Here is a 20465-nt window from a genome sequence, read left to right as displayed (position 1 = left end):
GGGGCCGGGCCGGGCCGGGCCGGCAGCGCTCTCCTCCTGCCCGCCCGCCCGCCCTGCGGAGCCGGCTGTCCTGTGCACCATGCCGCCCATGCCCCCGACGGAGCTGTACCCCTGGGAGCGCATCACGGTGCTGAGCTCCTGCGCGCTGTCCTTCCTGGGCTCCAGCCTGCTGGTGTGCACCCATGCCCTGTGGCCCGAGCTGCGCACGCGGCCCCGCCAGCTCCTGCTCTACCTGTCCCTGGCAGACCTGCTGTCAGCCGCCTCCTACTTCTACGGGGTGCTCCAGGACTTCGGCACCACGTCGTGGGACTGCGTGCTGCAGGGCGCCCTGTCCACCTTCTCCAACACCAGCTCCTTCTTCTGGACCATGGCCATCGCCATCTACCTGTACATCACCATCGTCAGGGGCGCGCCCACGGGCACCGGCCTGCTCTGCTTCTTCCACGTGGTGAGGTGGGTGAGTGCTGCTTGCTGCCAGGGGCCGTGGACAGCCACCCAGCCCGAGAACCAGTGGCAGGTCCCAGGTGGCCGGTGGGGAGAGCAAAGCGCGGCCTGCTGTGACAGCCTGCCAGGCTTGTGGGAATCCGCCGCTCTTTCTGGAGGATGCTTTGCATTTTTGTAGCTTTGCTCTTCTTTGATCTTTGCTCCCCACCCCTTGTCCTCTTCCCACCGCCCCATATCCCTGTAGGGGGAAATGTAATGGGCTAACCTCAGGAGAATGCGGCTCGAAAGCCAGGAGGTTGCTAGAAAGACGGTCTGATGGCTGCTTGGCATGTTTAATGGGAAGCGAGACAAAGCAGCCCACAGTGCAGCCCGTGTCTGAGTTTTGACTATTTAGCAAGCTGATTTTCCACATCATGTTTAATAAAAGCCTTCATTATGCAACCCAAGCTTGTATAATCATGTGCCACCTCCAAGCTGAGAATAACAGAGTGATCTTTTAGCTCTGTGTATTGCCAAGTTTTCATAATCGCTTATGTGGGGACTAATCTAGTTTGGGGGGAAAAAAAAGGCCCTCTGGGTAAGCTAAATTATGGCTTTTCAGGTCTTTTTCTTCGCCAAATGCTCCAAACTGTCATCTCTCATTTTCAAGCAGTGTCATTTGGAAGATGACTGAAATGCTGTGTTGTGTCAAAGTAAAAGACAGGCCAGAGAAGGCATCAAGCCTAAGTGGGAAGCAAGGGAAAAAGTGGGTTTTGCCCCAGCTCTTAATGAGTGGGACATCTACCCGGCCACCGTGGGAGTTGGAGCGCTTGGACAGTCCTGGTGGCTCCAAGTGTGTTGGTGGATCTTCGCTGTTCGTAGGCTGCAGTGTTTTGGGGTCTCTTTCTTTCTCTTTTTTTTTCATTTCCTCTTCAGGCAAAAAGCACAAAGCGAGATGGGGATATGGGAACCACAGAGAGTGGGTTCCCAGGCAGTAGCAGTCACCTACTGGTTAGGAAACGGGAATAGCAGCCAAAATTCACAGAGCCTGATTCTGCACGGAGACGCGCTCCATCAAAGCGCTGTAAGAATGGACAAGTCGCTGCAGACTCTGGCCCCTTGTTTTTTTCCCGTCCTTATCAGTGACTTACTATGTGGCCTCAGTTTCTCCATGTGCTTAATACTTTCTTACCTCACAAGGCCATGGAAGAGGGATGGGGAGGTTGTGAGGATCAGTTAAATGTTTGCAGAGCACTGTGCAGTGCTATCAACTAGTTAAGCATTAAAGGCACCCCTTCCCCTTCTGAGGTGTGCGGAAGGAGTATACAGAAACTGAACTTCCTCTCTCGACTGGCCCTTGCTGGGTTTTGTTTTCAGGCACTGTATAGTCAAAATCTTGTACTACGCTCTCTCTGCCCTGTTAACAGTCGCCAAGGGGTCTTGGGCTGGGTGTAAATGAACTAACTGCTTCCCTGTTGCTGCAGTGGCAGGACCCTGTCTTGACCTGTGGCATGTTGTAGGGCGGTCTTGATGTTTTGGATGTTGTTCCTTGTAGCTGGGGGCAAGGAATTGAAGTGGTAATTTGGGGGATTTCTTGGGGGATGCTGGTGAATACAGGTTTTCAGCTCCAAATTCACTGGATTCAGGTTTGATTGTTTTCACCCAAACTCTGCTTTTAGCTTCAGCTATTTAGAGGACTTGGCCTCTTTGCACAGCCCATGTAGTGCTCTTACTAGCCTTAAAAATCTTGAAAATCCACAGCGGAAACCTGTGCCGCAGACACACCAGTAGGGACTTGTTCTCTGCCCTCCTCAAGACCTCTCCCTTTTTTCCTCCTCCTCCTGCCTGCGTTCCTTATTGTGGCTTGGGAACCCGATGGTAAAAGCTAAACTAAAGAACTCATGGTGGGAGACACTGTTTTGGGGGTTGTTTTTCAGCACTGTTACCCATGCTGAATTGTCTTCGCAGCATCTCATCCAAGAGGACGGGTCAAATCTGGAGTAGCTACAGCTATTCACAGGGGAAACAAGGGCACATAGTTTAACTAAATGGACAAGAGGAACACAAAAAGGCCTAGATAAAAGTTAAGTGATACAATCAGGATTTAAAGAGAAGATGAAGTCATTGGGATCTTTGTTGTACAACAGGGGGTAGGTGTAGATTAGATAGCAGCTAAAGAATCTTTGCTTCTTTAGTGAGAAGCCTTGATCTTGCAGAGAGCTCTCCCTGTGAAGACCCATTTACGTGGCTTTCTGTGGTGCGTGGGATGGGTCTTTGTGCAGGATTAATTAACCCCAGTCCTGACCTGATTTGTGGTTAATTAATCCTGATACAATGACATGCTTTTAATAAAACAAGTGGTCCTTCCTGTGCTGGTCATATCCTTTCTGATGGAATAGAAAGGGACTGAAAGTCTCTTTTGACATTAAAATGAATCGCTACGAGCCTTGATTACTTTTTTTAAGGCACGCCAGGCTTGGAAGTTTGTGCCTTGGGTTATCCTCTTAGGTAAATCAGAATGTGTCAAGCTTTTCTTTTTTTTTTTTTAAGTTGAAACCTGCCAAACTGGTTTGCTTCATAGGGATTCAAGTGGTAACATGTGCTTTTGTCTTAAGAACCGTTCTTGGGAGTTGCATTGGGCCTGTTCTGTTTTATTTTTAAATATGACTATACTGGGCCTTGAAGCGATGGTGTTAGTTTTGAGAGTCTTTGAATACTTGTCCTGGGTACAAGTCCCTGTAGCCTGAGCACAAAAATCCAAGTTCATTTTGGATCTCTAAGCACAAGGGGATACAGTTTGCTTCCTGTCCTAAACTGTTTAACACCAGCAGCCACCTTTCAGTGATGAGCGATGCAGCTGGGGGCATGTAGGCATGTATGGGTTTGCTCTCTGTGTGGACATGTCTGCAGACTGCTCTATGCTTCTTCCAAAAACAGTGATTTGCACGTTGGTAGATATATTGGTGGAAGGGCTTTTCTATTAGTATGAAAGGGCTCTTCTATTTGTGTAAAAGCACTGGTGACAAATGTGAGTGGTGAGATTTACCTATAAGCTCCCACATGCTACTCAGCAAAGGCAAGAATCTCTTGCAGTTTGGCTTTATGACGCATAGTTTACAAAAGGCTGTTCAAGGCAGCTTAAGCAAAGTGCAAACACTTGGTGGTTGGTTCACTAGCTTGTAAATATGGTACTTGCAAGCCAGGGAGGGTGCTCTGCTGGCAGTGGCACGCTAGATATGTTTCTAGACCTAGCATAGCTGGACTCAGAGACTGTGCTATAGCATCGTCCCCTACGATTGCTAGAAGGGATGCCTATGGAGTGGCCCTGTCATAACGACCACGTTTCACTAATATACGTGCATGCATGCGTATAAAATAAATAACTGACTCTTCTCAGGCCCATGCAAGGTAAAGGAATGCGGCTGTCATCATTTTAAGAATAAGGCGGCTGAGAAAGAGAGCATTGTTTTCACAGGGCCCAGCCAAACCCAGTCTCCATTGGTTTTCATTTAAAACTATGCTTGCCTTTTTTGAAGATTGGATCCTTGGGCATTGTTTCCCTAAAGGCTGTGGAGGAGGGAAAGGGAGTGTCCAAACAGAATTAGCACTTGGGAATTGCTGGCTTTGAGGCCTGTCCTCTGATCCTTTTGTTTCTACTCTATTAGTGCGCACCTTAGCCCATGGCAAACTCATCAACTGCCTGAGTTAAGGGGCATCCCTGTAGCCTATGAAACAAGACTGCATGAACAAGTTGCTTAAGCATGGGTCAGCAAACCACCAGGCTTCCTATCTGAGAGCTCCAGCCTTGCTCAGCCCTCCATGTTCGTTTGCCATTGAGCAGCAGGGAAGCTCAGGAGTGCAATAATACTATACTGGACATTTGAATCGAGCCAGATTTGTAGTCGGAGCTGGCGGAGCTATTAATTGTGAGGATACTCATGAGTTTTTTTCCCCCCATGTGTTCATGAATCCATCTTGATTTAATTATTTTTTTTTTTACATAAGTATTTTATCATTTTTGGGGCCAAACAACTAGTCAGTCATTGGGGTGGTTTGTGAGCTGTTCAGTGGAGGTCCATATTCCCAGAACGGGTTTGGCTGCCAAAGTCCTGTGGGGCTGTGTTCGCTTCCTGTTTGAGTGATTTGAAAAAATGACAGAACGATGAGCAACAAGTGACAGCCTGTGCCAAAATGTGTTTAAACTTTGGAGATTTGCAAACATTTTTGTGGCTTCTTGGCCCTGGTCTGCATATTTTTGAGACGCTAGTTTGGTGGGCCCCCTCTGGGATAATAGCAAGGAAAACATTCTCAAATGGGAGCCTCGGACCAGCTCAGCGAGTGCTAACGCTGATTTGAATTTCTTACTGAAATGTCCTGAATTTGGCATCTGATGTTAGTATTTGAGCATAGTCTTGTTTGAGACACAAGCTGAACATGTTACACAGTAGGGAGTGAGCCCAAGCATGGTTTGTGGGTGGCAGGTGAGGTCCTCTGAGACTTTGCAACACAATACTATCTTGAATTATATCTGGAAAGGAAAAAGGATTTCGGGGGCGGGGGTGTAGAGAAACGCTCCGTGGTTAATACCCTGAATTTCAGACTGAAACCATTTGGGTTCAAGGTCCTAGCTCTTCCGTAGGTACCATGGACAAATCTCTTAATCTTTCTGTGTTTCAGTTTGCTAAAACTGAATGACAGCACGGGAGCACTGTGATAGGCATCAGGCACTTGGCTGCTACTGTCATATGCTCCAGAGAAAACTATATGTTGGAAACATTGCTTTATCCACTCAGATGCATATGGTAGTTATTATCCCTGCCCCCAACAGCTGTATAAAACGCAGGCTGGCTCGCTCAGAAGGACGAGGGGCGTGCGATTGATTTCAAGAGTGGCATCCCTTGTGTATCCTCTGCTGACTGCAGCTGATCCTACGCAGCTGCAAAGGAGGAGCATGGACCTAGGAAGATAAATACCATTGCCTTTACCAAAGACCAGCCCGAATCAATGAAATGCTGGCTCTGGACACCCCAAACTTCATTTGGACTCGGGTTGAAATTTCCTGCAATTTTGGGCTCATCTCTGCTTCTTCGCTATTCTTTCTGTTTGCGCCTAATATTTTTCCCTTGAAGAAATAAGATGATTGGAGCCCTGAGAACCGCACCCCTTTCCAAAATGAGTGCTTTGTGTCCAATTTTTCATAGGCCTTGCCCAGATACGCAGTGGGAGGTGCGGCTCCTTTCCACCATGGGTGCTTGTGTGCTAAATACCAAGCGGGAACCGGACCATAGGATTCAAGTGCTCATGTCTGCACACTGGGTCCCAGCTGACTTGGTTCTGAATTGTCTGTCTCTGAGGAATGTTTCAATTCTAGGAAGTCTTCAGACCAACAGACTGCAGGCAGGCACTTACATGTGGCATGGAGAAAACAGGGAGGACGATACAGCTCACTGCCATTTGCCTGTGAAGAACCAAGGGTGTGTCTGCAAAACTATTGAGTTTGGGCTGGAAGAGAAATAGAGCATGAAAGATTATATTGCTGATCCCCTGCAGCGTGGTATCAGCAAAGGACGGGTTCCTGCGTATGACCATCTTCCTATTTATAACTTGAGTAGGGTGAGTGTTTGACATGGCAGATGGCCTTCAAGTAGCCAATGCTACCAACTTGGAGCAGTAGAAAACTTAAGGGTACGACTACATTGTGTAGCTTTAAATGAGCTAGCTCTGGTCCTGCGAGCAGTGTCGCTGTGGCAGTATAAGCTCATTGTAGGCTGCACAATCTACCCAGGAAATAAATAAGTACTTAGGCGATTAGTCTGAGCTGGGCTTGGTGCTGTGGTGGCCCCCTACTACCATTATCTAGTTAACTTAAAGCTAGCTTGGAAAAACTGCGCTACGCTTGTGGCTAGACCGTCAATTTAAACTGAGCTTTCCTTGTCCAAGCATCTTCGGCTTGGCCCCTGAACACTAGAGTACTGAATGGAGAAATAGCAGTAAGCGTGGTCCACCCTCCCACATAATGTGGTTCTGTGGCCATTATGGTTGTAGCCTGCTTTCTGCACTATTGTTTTCTTATCCACACTTGGATTTCCTTCCTTCAGACTAGGGATGTGCTTTACGTGCTGGCTGGACTTGGTGAATCATCGTTAAGTAGTCTCTAAGGAAAAGTGGAAGCATCAGGACACGGTCACTGCTCCATCGCTGCTTTGTGACACAGGTGCAGCATGGCTTCTTGGCATTCAGCACTGAAGGGGTAAATCACAGCATGGCAAGTCTTGCATATGCCTTGTGTCTTCCAGAGCAGAGGGAGCCCTGCTCCTAGACAGGATTTGCTGGGAGGTCACCACCTGGTCTGCAAGGGCAGAGCTGGAGTTTAACTGGAAACGGTTGTGTTGTCTACCCTGCTGCCTCTTGGGGCTCTCGGGTGCCTTGAGGGCAGTTCCCAACCAGCCCTGTGCTGGAGTCGCCAGCTGGTCATCCCAGGAGACATCCAGTGTCCTCACAATGAGGATTTTCTTACTGCCTGACCTGTTCCCTGCAGCCTGCCTTTGACTATGTGGCATCCTGCCCTACCTGAATCTCCCCTCTTGTTCTTTCTCCTCAGCTGGGGAATCCCACTTTGCATCACAGTGGCTGCCGTCGCCTTGAAAAAGATTGGTTATGATGCATCAAATGTGTCTGTGGGATGGTGCTGGATCAACCTGGAAGCAGAGGATCGGGTCCTTTGGATGCTGTTGGCAGGGAAGATCTGGGAGATTCTGGCCTACCTCATCTTGCCACTTCTCTACATCCTCATCAAGAAACACATCAACAGAGCGGTAGGTACCCTGGCTGCTTTCATTTTGCAAGGATATATTACACTTGCATCCTTGCATGCTTAGAGGACCTCAGGAAGCTATGTAGACAGGAGCCCCTTCACTTGTTGCTGAAAATGTAGCCGTCTTTGGGGAGCAACGGAGCAGCTGATTTAACAGGACACAGCAGTGCCATACAGTGATTCGGCACGGGATGAGTGCAATAGCCATCTATAAGCTCTAGAGGATCCAGGATAGAGACAGGTAGAACATAAGTATTGGAATAGGAATTGATCAGGACTTTGAGGGGAAAATCTGATCTTAGTCTAACTGGATCCACCCCTGGACAGGCAGAAGTTGGGATGCTTCTCCCAACTATTTGTAAACTGAATGCCCCCTCTGCTTTCAAGAAGGCAGCTTTTCTGGCATAAGCCAGGCATCGGCTGGTAATGTCTGTGTTGGAAATAGGTTTCCAAGGCTGAGAGAGAGAGAGACAAGGAATCAAAATGGGTTTGCTGCTGCCAATCACCAGTCACCCGTCTGTAAACTAGAAGGGACTCTGTGTTCCAACAGCTGTCAGATGTCGGCGTGACCGTCTGGAAACCCAATCCGCACCACCACCCCCAGGCCCTCACTCCTGTGCTCTGTGCCAGCGATTTTCAGCCACTCTCTCCCTCTCATGCTCTGGGCTCCGATTCCTCTGCAGGGACAGAGCTGAACGGAGGCAATTGTCATCTTGGTAACTGGGTTCAGAGAGTCCACACGGAGCCAGCTGGACTGCACGCTTGCTCCTCTCCCCTCCCGAACCTTTTCCAGTTGCATTGCACCTTTGAGCTGTATTGAGGCTTGAGCCCTTTTATGGAAGCCCTTCCCTAAAGGGTGCTTAGAAGCAGTGGTGAATGCCTGTGCTGGGCCCGGAGCTGTTTGGAAGCCAGGGTGGGTTTACCAGGCAGCTCCCTCCTGGTGTGTGGTGCAGGTGGCATTGTGAGGGCGGCTTGGTTGTAACAGAAGGCTTACTGGGTGCTTTTCTCCTCACCCCAGCCCTTTCTCACCTCCCACCCCCCTGAGGTGGCAGGAGCTGTACAGGTGGTTGACTCCTCGGTGCCATGTCATCTCAGCTGCACAAACTTTCCCAGGGCAATGACCTGATGCGGGCAGGGCTGCGACTGTGGAGATGAGCAGGGCAGGCTGTAATGATAAAACTGCGTGCTCTGCAGGATGGGGGAGGCAGGCCTAGGTTACAAGGGAAAGAGCCACATGGTCTTTTGGGGTATTCAGTACCACTGCCCATTTTAGCTCATCAGACTGTTCTGCAGGCCAGATCCGTGTTCCCCGTGTTCAGTGGGTGGAGAGACAAAGAAGGCTTGAGCAGATGCCTACACCCACAGAAAGTAACTGCCTCTGACCTGGGGGTAGGCAGCAGGTATTGTTTATTGGTTCTTTGGACACTTGTAGGTACTGAAAAAACAGAGATTGTTTTAAAAGGCTGGGGATTCTTGCTGCCTCTTGCATGCTGAGGGTCACTGGCTCAAGCCTTTCTTGCCGCCAGTTTGTCTAGGCAAGTACCAGAAGCAGTCCGGCTGCTTTAGTTTGGAGCTCTGTCCAGAGTAATTAGCCCCCTTTAGAAAGAAGGTGGATTAGCTTCAAACAAACACCGGGATGCGTGTCTACTGTTTCTGGCACCTGAGCTGCCGCAGGTCTCTCTCCATAGTGCTGCACCCAGAGAGCAGTGGTGTGAGACGCACGTAACGTGCCTCGAAGTATTTCTTCTGCCAGAAACTGGAGCACCAGAGGTGCAGTAGGGGAAGAGGGCAGGTGTGGGTGTGTGGAGCGTGGATCATGGTAGGAGCTAGGGAGGATTCAGATGAGTTTAACCAGGGTTAGAGACTCCGGGGTAAGGAGAGGAGGGGCAGTGGTTGCAACTTGCCCTTGCTTGTTGACTCAGGCGGGTATTTGATTAAATCAAAGTGACTCTATTGACTTGATTTTCTGTGGGTTTTCTATGGACATGGGAGGAAGGGGCACAGAAAGGCTGAAGCCCTCCCATTCTCAAATAGTGGGGGAAGGGCGGTTGGTAATCATGGTTCTCGACTGGGTTTCAAGAGGCTGGATTCAGTTTCTGGCAGTGCTGTACAACTCCAAGAGCAGCCCAGCCCTCTGGAAGATGGCATGGGCAGTGTTAACAGCGCTCGGAGAAGGTCTGGCTTCCAGCTGCCATGTGATGTCAGTGTACGATCCTGCAAAGCTTTTCCAGGGTAATGACCTGATGCTGGCAGGGCTGCGAGTCGCTTCGGGCCAGACTTTCATCTGATACAAATCTGCTTGTGTCCACTGGCTTTCGTGGATCAGTGCAATTTACACTGGGTGAGAATTTGGCCCTTAATATCTCTGGCTGCTTGCAGATGTTTCAAAAAAAACCCAAAACCCCACAAAAAACACTGTGCTTTACCGAAAGCAGAAGCATGTTAGTTCAACCTGGCTCCACAGCATCTGTAGTCAATCGGTTATTAGATAAAAGAACCCCCACCAAAGAAACCCCACTAAAGCGCTCGAGCTATACAGATGTCAAGACAGGCCGGGTCCATCTAACGTGGTACCTCTGCTGGGCACATGTTGGGCTCAGCTCAGGAGCGCATGGAATTAAACCCACCCCCTGGCATTTTAAATGTCTGCAGCCAGCATCCATGCCTCATTTACCCATCTGCAAAAGGGGAGTAATGCGTGCTGGCAGCATGTGGGATGTGTTTAGGGTTCTTGTGCTGCAGTGGTGGTGATCAAAAGCACTTGGATAGGCAAACAGCCCTTTGGCAATGGTGTAGGCAGTAATGTAATGCTTTGCCCTTACCATGTGCTCTTATCTGTAGGTATTGGCTTCACCAAAATGGGTTAATATTACCCCTGTTTCACAGGGTAAACTGAGGCCTCCCTCTAGGCATTACATTCATGCCACAATTTACCTGTTCATGGTGGCATAAATAGGAAGGGTGCTACATGGGAGCCTGATTTAAGGTACTGTAACATTTCCACATGTAGAACATTTTTGTGACTCATTTGTATGCTACTTTAAATGTAACATGTGGCCAGTGGCTGACTGTCACCTGATTTGTTGGCCAGGGTGGAGGCTGGGCGGGTGGGGTAAAGCCAAAGGGCTTTCTCCCCTGGGGACTTTAAATCCTGCACTGAGTCGCTCTGGCTGAACTGTCTAGCACCAGGGAGCAAGCTTCTGTTGGGGGAGAGGGCAGGTAGGGAGCTTTTTGCTTCCCCTGCCAGGGTACATTGAGGAGCTCTGACTGGCTGGGTCTGGGGACTGCACCCGTTTGAGATCTTGGTGAAATCCCCAGACCCAGCTGACAATCAGCTGATTGTGGGCCTAGCTGGAACCATACCAGGGCTGGTTTCAGACCCTGGTGTGGTCCCTGGGCTAAGCTGACAATCAGCTGATTGTCAGGCACCCAGTTTTCAACTCGCTAGTGCAGGGGGAACCTGGTATCGTGATCCCAGGCTCACCTTATACTGGCCAGTATGGTGCAATTGTTGGGATAGGGTATCTGATCCCATCACACCTTTAAGTGAATTCAGTTTCTGGCTGTGCTGTACAATTCCCAGAGCAGCCCAGCCCCCTGGAAGATGGCATGGGCTGTGTTAACAGCTCTCGGAGGTCAGGGGCCTGAGGCTTGTGGAAATTAAAGGTCTTGATCTGAGGCCATGCAACACCTCGGTGGCAAACTTGGTCCTGGAACCCAGGTTTCTCGGCTGCCAGGAAATCTGTATGGAAAGCATTGCCTATATTTACACGGCCCTAGCAATGGCTGACCTTAATTGTGTAGCACCATAGGTGTATGCATGCTCTTCCTGCAAAAGACCATGTATCCCATTTTGTGCCTCCTTCACCTGGGAAGTTCCCGTCAGTTGCTTGTGTCCACGAGGGCTGAATTTGGCGTTCTCTCTCTGCTCTCAGGAGCACAGAGGTAGCTCAGCTGGAGTTACTGTGCCTTTCCAGTCATCCTGAGCATGCCTCTTGATTGATGGTCAATGCATGGCAGATTGCAGGGAGTTAGTTTGGTTTGGAAAGAAGACACTGGTTTAAGTATGCACAAGCAACTGGTTAGTAACTGGATATTGGACCTTTTTGACTTTCCATTACATTCTGTTTTGTTCACTTGTGGCTGCTCCTTTCCTTCAAAGCATGCGGCACTATCTGAATATCGTCCCATCCTAGCGAGAACACCTGCCTTTCAGCCCAGGACATCCATTGCAGATAAGAAGCTGATCCTTATCCCTATCATCTTCATCTTCCTCCGCATCTGGAGTACCGTGCGGTTCATTCTGACCCTCTGCAGCTCCCCGGCCGTGCAGAATTCCCTCCTGGTGGTCCTGCATGTGAGTGTTGCCCAGCTGGTGCTCTTGGTGGATGGGGCGTAGAAGCTGAATAAATCAGAGGTGGTAGCTTTGGGCAGGGAGGCAGGTGGGGCTGTGTGACTGACTGGTTAAGTTGTTTGAAATGGGTGAGACTGTCCTGCCCTGAGCAGAGTTTTTCCTGTAATGCAACATACAGGATTTGCACCGTTCTGAGAAGCTTGAAAAGGGATTGCCATGAATCGGCAAAGCCTTCACCTGTCCCATGGGAGTACGGAGCAGCCACTCTGCAGATATTTTTGCTAATCCCTTTAATTCAGGTGGCTGCACCACTGGTAGGCACAAGGACTTGGGCGACCTGTTGTGAATTGATTTGAGGAAGCAAAGCAGCAAACTTGATTGACACTAGAAGCTGCTGATTCAGCTGTCCTGCTCCGGATGAAGTGAGTCTGGTGTCTAGTGGCCAGAGGAAAGAGCTGAAACCACCATTGTGTTCCTTTAGCCCCAGTATCAAGGAGGAAATGAAGGATCTGTCCGGGGTCAGGAAACTGTGAAGCATCTCACTCAGACTAGAATAGTTGGCCTGTGACATGAGGCACCGAAGAGGACAGATCTTTTAGGAAATATGACTCGTATCACTCCTTTAGCTTGCCCTTCCCGTGGGAGTCCATGGTGCCCACTTATTTTGGGGAGAGAGAGGTTCCCTTCTGTCTCATCAGGCTATAGTAGAAGTTGCTCTCATCTGGAGCTGATGAGTGATCCCCGGTACAGAGCAGCTTCTGCTGCTTTGGTTCCCTTTGTCACGAGCCTTCCTCATCTTCCCTTTTAGGTAATCACAAACCCCTACCATGGCCTGTCTGCCTGACAACAAAGTCGGAGATCTTCCTCCACCTTCATAAACCAGGTCTCCTGGTTAGAAAAGGAGATAGATGGTTCTTCAGGAACTTCATCAGGGTGGAATAGCTTTGCATTGAAATGCATCATAGGTGGCACTGGCTCTGACCCTTGAGTTCTTTCAGGTTCAGGAACAATAGCTTCCCTGCCCTGCCAGTGCAGCAGTTGCCTTGATGGCCTAGGTCAGTGTCTGATTTTAGGGGCTAGGGAGAGATGTGTCCGGGATTCATTTGTGGCTAATGCTCTCTGCCTGCCCCGGCAGGGAATTGGGAACACGTTCCAGGGAGGTGCCAACTGCATCATGTTCGTGCTCTGCACCCGGGTGGTACGGACGCGGCTGCTCTCCTACCTCTGCTGCTGTCGCTACAATGCCTCTAATCAGCCTCCGCAGAACTCAGACGGGCATTACCAGCAGACCGAACCCCACAAGAGCAGAGAAGTGCAAGAGACCGACCGGAGGAAGGCTGTGTTCTCCAGTACCTGAGCCATGGATCTCCAAACCTCAATGGTAGCGTCTGTCTTCCTTGGTAAACATCTAATTGTGAGTCCTCTCTATTGCCTGGCCTTTGCACACCCTGGGTACTGTGCTTGGGGTGACAAGGCCCTGGCAACCTGGAGGCAGAGCAGCTGCTGGTGTAGGAGAGGAAATTCTGCGCTGGCTGGTTCTGCAGGAACCCTGTTTCACAGCCCTCCTGCAGGGTTGCAGCACGTGGTCCAACATGAACAAATTGAACCCACTATGCCCCTGTCAGGCTGGGAAGCCATGGGATTCCCCTCTGTAAAATGAGGAAGCTGAGGCAGAAATAGACCCCTTATCCCCTTGCTCCCAGACTTGTACTCTGGACACTTGGTTGTGCTTTCCCTTAGACCAGTTGTACACACAGCCACATGTAAAGAGGAATCTGTGGTGGGTGCCAGTGTCTGCTGAGGTTGGACACGTGTGTGGCCCCATGACTGTGGTAGTGGTGAGCCTCACAATTCTTAGTCACTTTATCCTCACAGCACCCTTCAAAGTTAGGCACATCTTGTTATCTTCAATTTGCAGTAGGGAAACTGAGGCATAGTGGAGCTAAATGATTTGCTCAAGGGTATACAGGAAGGCTAGGGCAGAGGAGGGACTTGAACCTAGGTTTTGGGGTTCCAGGCTGGTACTAAACTCTCCTCTCTCCTGACTGTCAGGTTTTTCATGTGCAGCAAGGCTTACATAGCCGTATTTAAGAATCCAGTGCAGAGCAGGCAGGGGCTGAGACTTTGCCCATGTAGGAGTCCAGTGGGCCGGAGATGGAGTGAGGTGGAACAGATCACAAGAGCTTTCTGCCTTTATCAGGCAGACACTCTGACGTGCCATGGTGCTAACGCCCAGATTGAGGTGAACTGCCCCAGACTGGGAGCTGTAGTCTCTCTGCAGGGACAGGACATAGTATATCTTAGCCTGCACCTCTGCCATATGTTTCTACTTCTCATTCTGCCCTGATGAACGGAGAGTCTGAGAAACCAAAGGGGGATTTTTTTTTTTCTTCCTCTCTACAATTTTTATTTTCTTTGCATACTCAGCTTTTGCACAAATTAGTTCCTCAGGTGCTGTCTGGGGGCAGAGGGCAGCAGGCTGGCGTCTCTTGCTCCATGCCCACAGCTGTTCAAAGGCAGCTCTCGTTAGTGTAACTAATATTAATACTAAGGACATGCTGGGGTCGAATGATGTAATGGACTCGGCATGGGACCAGGAATAAGCAACTTCTGATGCTAGTCTGAGCATCTCACCCTTAGGCCCTGTGGATATTCTCTTTGTTGTCTCTCCATTGGCATTTTAAAAAAGAAATTGGGGGAGGGACTTGGAGATGCAGTTATTTGGTATTACTGTGGCACAGTGAGACAGCATATGGGCTCTTGCAAACATGTAGGAAGGCAAAGGTCCAGGGAGCTGCCCATCTCGCAGGGTCAGCCATTATGGGCAAAGCACCTGGAAGGCAAGTGCTGAGTTTTATGTAGATGTTATTTGCTGATGGCTTTGGGAGCTTTCTTCTATTGCACATGTCAGCTAGCTTGTTAAGACGCCAGCACCATAGCCATGGACAGACCTAGGATTTTGAAAAGCAGGGTATAGACGGTGTGGCACATTATCACATATAACCCAACATATTTTTCTCCAGTTAAATAGCAACTAGAAAGTTCCCTAATAAGCTAGGAGGCTAGTGCTGTATTATTCAGTTTGCAAACAAAGCAAAAACAAATATAACTATTGGGATGTGCACTACTTTGCTAGATTATACATAAATTAAAGAAAAACAAACCGCACAGCAAACTAGGCAAAAAAGTCAAAATTATTTGTGTCATTAATGCCACGTTCATTGTAGTTAAATGTACGTTCCGTATTCGGATTCATAAAACAAGACCTAGCCCTCTTGGGTGCCTGGAAAGTGCCTCCAGTACTTTGCTGTCAACCTTTTCTACAGATTGAGTTAATATTATCACACCTGAGGTAAGGTTTTTTTAAGAGCTAGAACTCAAACCAGTCTGCAGGGCTTGTAAGTAGAAGAGAGACATTACTAGGAATGGCTAACAGTCAGCAAAATAGCAGAAGAAAAGATGGCATGGATAGTGCCAAGACTATTAAATGGACAGAGGGTTGTTAACACCTGTGAAGGGGAGAGGGATTATTAGGAATCAGGGAGACAATAATGAGCCATGAAGTCAATTGACACTGCCTGAATAGAAATGCCACTGCCCCGCCAGGCAGTTGGTTTTAATGTTTGAGTAGAACAGGAATTGGAGGGATGCAGCTGCCCTGGATTCACCCCAACCGTACTTGAACCTCACATTGTTCATAGTGAACGTTGCATGTGGGTTGGTTGGTGGAAGCTGCAGTATCAAAAGCCTTCATAGATTTCATAGACATTAGGGCTGGAAGGGACCTCAGAAGATCATCGAGTCCAGCCCCCCGCCCAAAGGGCAGGACGTCAGCTGGGGTCATAGGATCCCAGCAAGATAAGCATCCAGTTTCATCTTGAAGGTGTTCAATGAAGGCGCTTGAACAACCTCCGGAGGCAGGCTGTTGCAGACCTTGGGGGCTCGGACAGTAAAGAAATTCTTCCTTATGTCCAGCCTGAAACGATCTTGTAGTAGTTTGTGACCATTCGTCCTCGTCATCCCTTGGGGCGCTCTGGTGAACAAACGTTCCCCTAGATACTGGTGGTCACCCCTGATAAACTTGTAGGTGGCCATCAGATCACCCCTGAGCCTGCGCTTTTCCAGGCTAAAGAGCCCCAGGGCTCTCAGCCTGTCATCGTAGGGTCTGCTTCCCTGACCCCTGATCATGCGCGTGGCTCTTCTGTGGACTCTCTCAAGCTTCTCCACATCCTTTTTGAATTGTGGAGCCCAAAAACTGGACGCAGTACTCCAGCTGCGGCCTCACTAAGGCCGAGTACAGGGGGAGAATGACGTCCCGGGATTTGCTTGAGAAGCATCTATGGATGCAAGCCAGCGTTTTGGTCGCTTTACTAGCCGCAGCATCGCATTGCAGGCTCATGTTCATCTTGTGGTCAATGATGACCCCCAAGTCTCTTTCTTCCATAGTGCTAACCAACATAGCACTGCCAAGCCTATAAGGATGCTGCGGGTTTTTTTTCCCAAGGTGGAGAACCTTGCATTTATCGGCGTTGAACACCATCAGATTCTCGTCCGCCCACTTGCTGAGCCTGTCCAGGTCAGCCTGGATCACCTGCCCGTCTTCTGGTGTGGATGCTTTGCCCCAAAGTTTGGTGTCATCGGCGAACTTGGCCAGTCCGCTTCTGACTCCAGTGTCCACATCATTAATGAAGATGTTGAACAGTATGGGTCCAAGGACAGAGCCCTGGGGGACCCCACTGGTCACAGGACACCACGATGAGTGACTTCCATCAATTACTACCCTCTGGGTCCGACCCCGGAGCCAATTTTCCAGCCAGTGGATCGTGGGGGACCCAAGGTGATAATTGGCCAGTTTCTCCAAGAGACGATCATGGGACACCAGATCGAAGGCTTTTTTGAAGTCAAGATATATGACATCAATCTCATCTCCCTTGTCCAGGTGATAGGTCACCTGGTCGTAGAAGGAAATGAGACTGGTCAAGCAAGACCTACCCGCAACAAACCCGTGCTGGCTATCCCTTAAGATGTTGGCGTCGGCCAGTCCATTAAGGATGGCCTCCTTAATAAACTTTTCTAAGATCTTCCCCGGGATAGAAGTCAGGCTGATGGGCCTATAGTTAGCCGGATCCACTTTCCTCCCTTTCTTGAAGATAGGCACCACGTTGGCCTTCTTCCAGTCTTCGGGCACTACACCAGAGCGCCAAGAGTTTTCAAAGATCCGCGCTAGAGGCTGGGCTATGATGCTCGCCAGCTCCTTGAGTACCCTGGGGTGAAGATCGTCAGGGCCGGCTGACTTGAAGGTATCCAGCTTCTCAAGATGTTCCTTCACAAAGTCAGCATTAATGGAGGGCAGGGGATCACCCTCACCCGGACTTCCCGGCCCTGTAGCAGGCACGGGCGTCCCATGGGGCTGATGAAAGACCGACGCAAAGTACCTATTTAATAGGTTGGCTTTTTCCTGGGCGTCAGTTGTCAGTTGCCCCATCTGGTTCAGCAGGGGTCCAACGTTGCCCCTGCTTTTCCTCCGGCTCCCCACATATCTGAAAAAGGACTTTTTATTGTCCTTGATGCTCAAAGCTAGCTGGAGTTCAGTTGCAGCCTTGGCTTTCCTGGTCTGCTCCCTACAGGCCCGGACCAGTGCAGAATAATCCTCCTTGGAGGTGACTCCCATCCTCCATCCTTTGTAGGCCTTTCTTTTTAGCCTCAGGAGGTCTGCTAGGTCCCTGGAGAGCCAGGGGGGCTGCTGTGCCCTCTTGCTGCCTTTCCTCCGAGATGGAATAGACTTAGTTTGTGCATTGAGGATCGCTCCCTTGAGGAGCAACCACTCTTCTTGAACTCCCCTCTCCCTGCGGTCACAGTCCCTTAGGGCCTCACTGACAAGCCTCCTGAGCTTGTCAAAGTCGGCTTTCCTGAAGTCAAGGACTTGCGTGTTGCTGACTGACTTGCCAGCTTTTCGGCGGATGGTGAAGGTGATCAGCTCGTGGTCGCTGTCACCCAGCTTCCCATCGATCACTAGGTCGCCGATTAGGTCCTCCCCAGTAGCCAGCACCAGGTCGAGCAGCGCTTTGCCTCTCGTTGGCCCATAGACTTCTTGAGTCAGGTAGAGGTCATCCACGCACGAGAGGAAGCTCTGCGACCGCTCAGATTTTGCTGAGCGATCCTCCCACGAGATGTCTGGGTAATTGAAGTCACCCATGACAACCATGGTCCTGGAGCAAGCTGCCTCAGCCAGTTCCTGGGCAAACTCCTGGTCTAGCTCAGGACTTTGGGTGGGAGGTCTGTAATAGACTCCCACCATTGTGTCCCCTGTGCCGTGTTCCCCACGGATTTTAACCCAGAGGGTCTCCAGCCGTCCACCCTGGGTGCCAATATCGGCTTGCAGGGACGCGTAGCTTTCCTTAACATAGAGAGCTACACCCCCGCCCCTTTTCTCTACACGATCCCTCCTGTACAGGGTATAGCCATCTATCCCCGTGGTCCAGTCATGGGTGGAGTCCCACCAGGTCTCCGTGATCCCTATGACATCGTAATTGTTTGCACTGAGCAGGAGGATGAGCTCCTCCTGCTTATTCCCCAGGCTCCTGGCATTAGTGTACAGGCAGGCAAGTGCCCCCTGGGGGGCTCCTTCCTTGCCCACAGATTTTACCAGGGCTGGGGCTGGGGCGGGCTCCCTTGAGTGCTGTGATCCGCTGGCTTTGCAAGGATTGTTCAGCGGGCCAGCAGTGGCGGTCGTCCCCCCGTCCCCCAGCGGGCTTAGTTTAAAGCCCGGTGGAGCAGGTCAGCCAGTCTGGCTGAGAAGAGCCTCCTCCCTAGGGGAGAGAGGTGGAGACCATCTCTTCCTCCCTTTGTACGGGAGGAGAGCATAAAGGTAAAGTTAAAGCTGTGTGCAGCCCCCACCCTGAGAAGAGGAAGTAAGCGTTTTGACGGTCACCTCCGAGATGCTTAAATAATGGAACAGCCCCAAGCCCCTTGCTCTCAGTTCCTCTTTCCTTGTGACACCAGAGTTGAGAGAGACGCCCGGCTTTCTGCCATGCAGGGCTTGGTGAGTGCTAGTCCTGCTCAGAGCTGGTTTGAAAGGTGTGGCAATTTAAAAAGATACTAGGTGTTGTGTACGCTGTGAATCTCCCTTGACAGGCTGCACCAGCACTGACACGAGTGAAAAACCTACCCCGGAAAACCCTTGTGTAGGGAGGCCAGAGAAAGGAAAATGGCTCCAGAGAAGCTGGTGCAAGCAGCTTTAGTTCCTTTTGCTGCAGCCAAGCAGGACTTTAAAATAAGCAGCTGGGTGGCTGTGTGAGAGACCAAGGAAGAGGAAGGTGCTGAGCTAGCATGCAAACAGGTTGGCAGCTGCTAGTGCTTAGTGCTTCCCCTCGGGGACTTCAGTGGAAGTGGGGGCAGTTGCTGATGGCAATGCTCCTTGAAGCTCATGTTGTCTCGGTAAAGAGAGACTTGGGCCACTGTCTTTCTGAGCTCATGTAAAAGTGGGAAGCTACAAAGGGAACCACAGAAAGAGCTGGGGTGGCACAAGTCCATGCTAGGGAACGTGGCCACCTGCTCCAAAGTTAGATTCAGTAGATTGGGACATTCAGTAGGAGCAATGTCATGATGGAAAATGCTCGTCTGTCTGCCAGCATTGGGTGACTTTACTTTGTACACAGCAGCCCCCATGCTTCAGAGTCCACAGCATTTTGGATTTTAACTGTGCGCTTTTGTTGCAAACAGGTATTTGACTTGCCACCACGTGCCTATAGAGGGAGCTAAAGACTGGAAGAAAAGGAACATCGAAGGCAGGCCACGTCGCAGGACAAGCGCCCGGCTGGAAGTCCTATCCCAGCTGAGGCTGCCCTGGCTCCTTTCTCAGGATCTTCTGGAAGATGTTACTACATCATGCTCCAACTTCATCCGTCCTTCTTGTCTCATAGAAACTTAGACGTTATTCTTGGGGTTTGATTTCCCTTTTTTAGGAGGTGGATTGCTCACTGTATCCAGGGAGGAGGAAAACCACGATGATCTGAAAATGCTGAAGCTTCTGAGTGGACCTGTCTTGGGCATGTGATAGATTTAACTCCTGGTGCACAAGGTCTTGAAAGGCACCTTGTCCAGGCCCTGGTCCTCCTCCCTGGGTGGATGGAGACAGTGACTTAGCAATGTCTTCTTTTTTAAAATCCTTGGGTGTTTTCCTTTTGGTGTTTTGTCCCTCCAGCAGGGCAGGCAGCAACTCATCTGCCCTCCTAGATTTGGGGTGTGATGAGTTTGCATTGCCTCTTGGGGAAATTCACAGCTGTGTGGGCAGTTTGTTGTTGAGGGTAGCTAACTTGGGGCGATTACCGAACATGCTCCATCCAATGGGAACAGCCTGTGAATGGACGTGTAGATGGGTTGTGTTGTGTATCCTCCGAATCCAGGGTTTACTGCTTCCAAAGTATGATCTGTTTTTTTTGTTTAATGCTTCCTTTTCCCTAACTGGCATTTTAAAATCACAGCTTGAGTTTTTGGAGACACTATCCTTTTAAGAACGTGTCCTGTTTACAGCTCCTCTTTTTCTATGCACTTTCTAAACCTTTGTCATTTTAACAAAATCTTCTCCTTCCTAGCATTTTTTGTACACAGATGTTGTCATTCACTGTTGTAACAACAGACAAATGAGCCTATTGACCTCTCTCTGCAACTAAGGGTGGGGTGTAGCAGAGAGACAGAAACTGTGCAACAGTGTTTTTAAAGATGACTGGGGTGTCTGTAATTTAACAAATGACTGACATTTTACGGCATGTACAGGAAGACGAGTCACCCATGCTGTCTGTATGTGGGTTGCTCTTCCCTATTTTTCTACGGGACTATAAAGCTCTCATCAGTGTTGTGAGAGAACCTCCTCGG

General features: G+C 49.9%; 1 protein-coding gene across 3 annotated transcripts; it reads left to right on the top strand.

Moving 5' to 3' along the window:
* Positions 1-13: 13 nt before the first annotated feature.
* GPR157 (G protein-coupled receptor 157) lies at positions 14-20456 on the top strand. Of its 3 annotated transcripts, none has more exons than XR_001373872.3 (5): positions 14-453; positions 7025-7238; positions 11400-11594; positions 12727-13005; positions 19314-20456. XR_001373872.3 is itself a non-coding variant. In XM_014610407.3 (5 exons), exons 1-4 carry the CDS (start codon positions 80-82, stop codon positions 12946-12948), a joined length of 1005 nt encoding a protein of 334 aa, XP_014465893.1. In that variant the 5' UTR covers positions 14-79; the 3' UTR covers positions 12949-12972; positions 19314-20456. The 3 variants fall into 3 exon arrangements, 2 of the variants coding, with proteins under 2 accessions (XP_014465893.1, XP_014465894.1); XM_014610407.3 differs by having other exon boundaries at positions 12727-12972; XM_014610408.3 differs by having other exon boundaries at positions 12727-12991.
* The last annotated feature ends 9 nt before the right edge of the window (positions 20457-20465 follow it).

Source organism: Alligator mississippiensis, chromosome 13 (assembly GCF_030867095.1).
Source record: "Alligator mississippiensis isolate rAllMis1 chromosome 13, rAllMis1, whole genome shotgun sequence".
Lineage (NCBI taxonomy): Eukaryota > Metazoa > Chordata > Crocodylia > Alligatoridae > Alligator > Alligator mississippiensis.
This window is presented reverse-complemented; position numbering and strand designations above follow the sequence as displayed.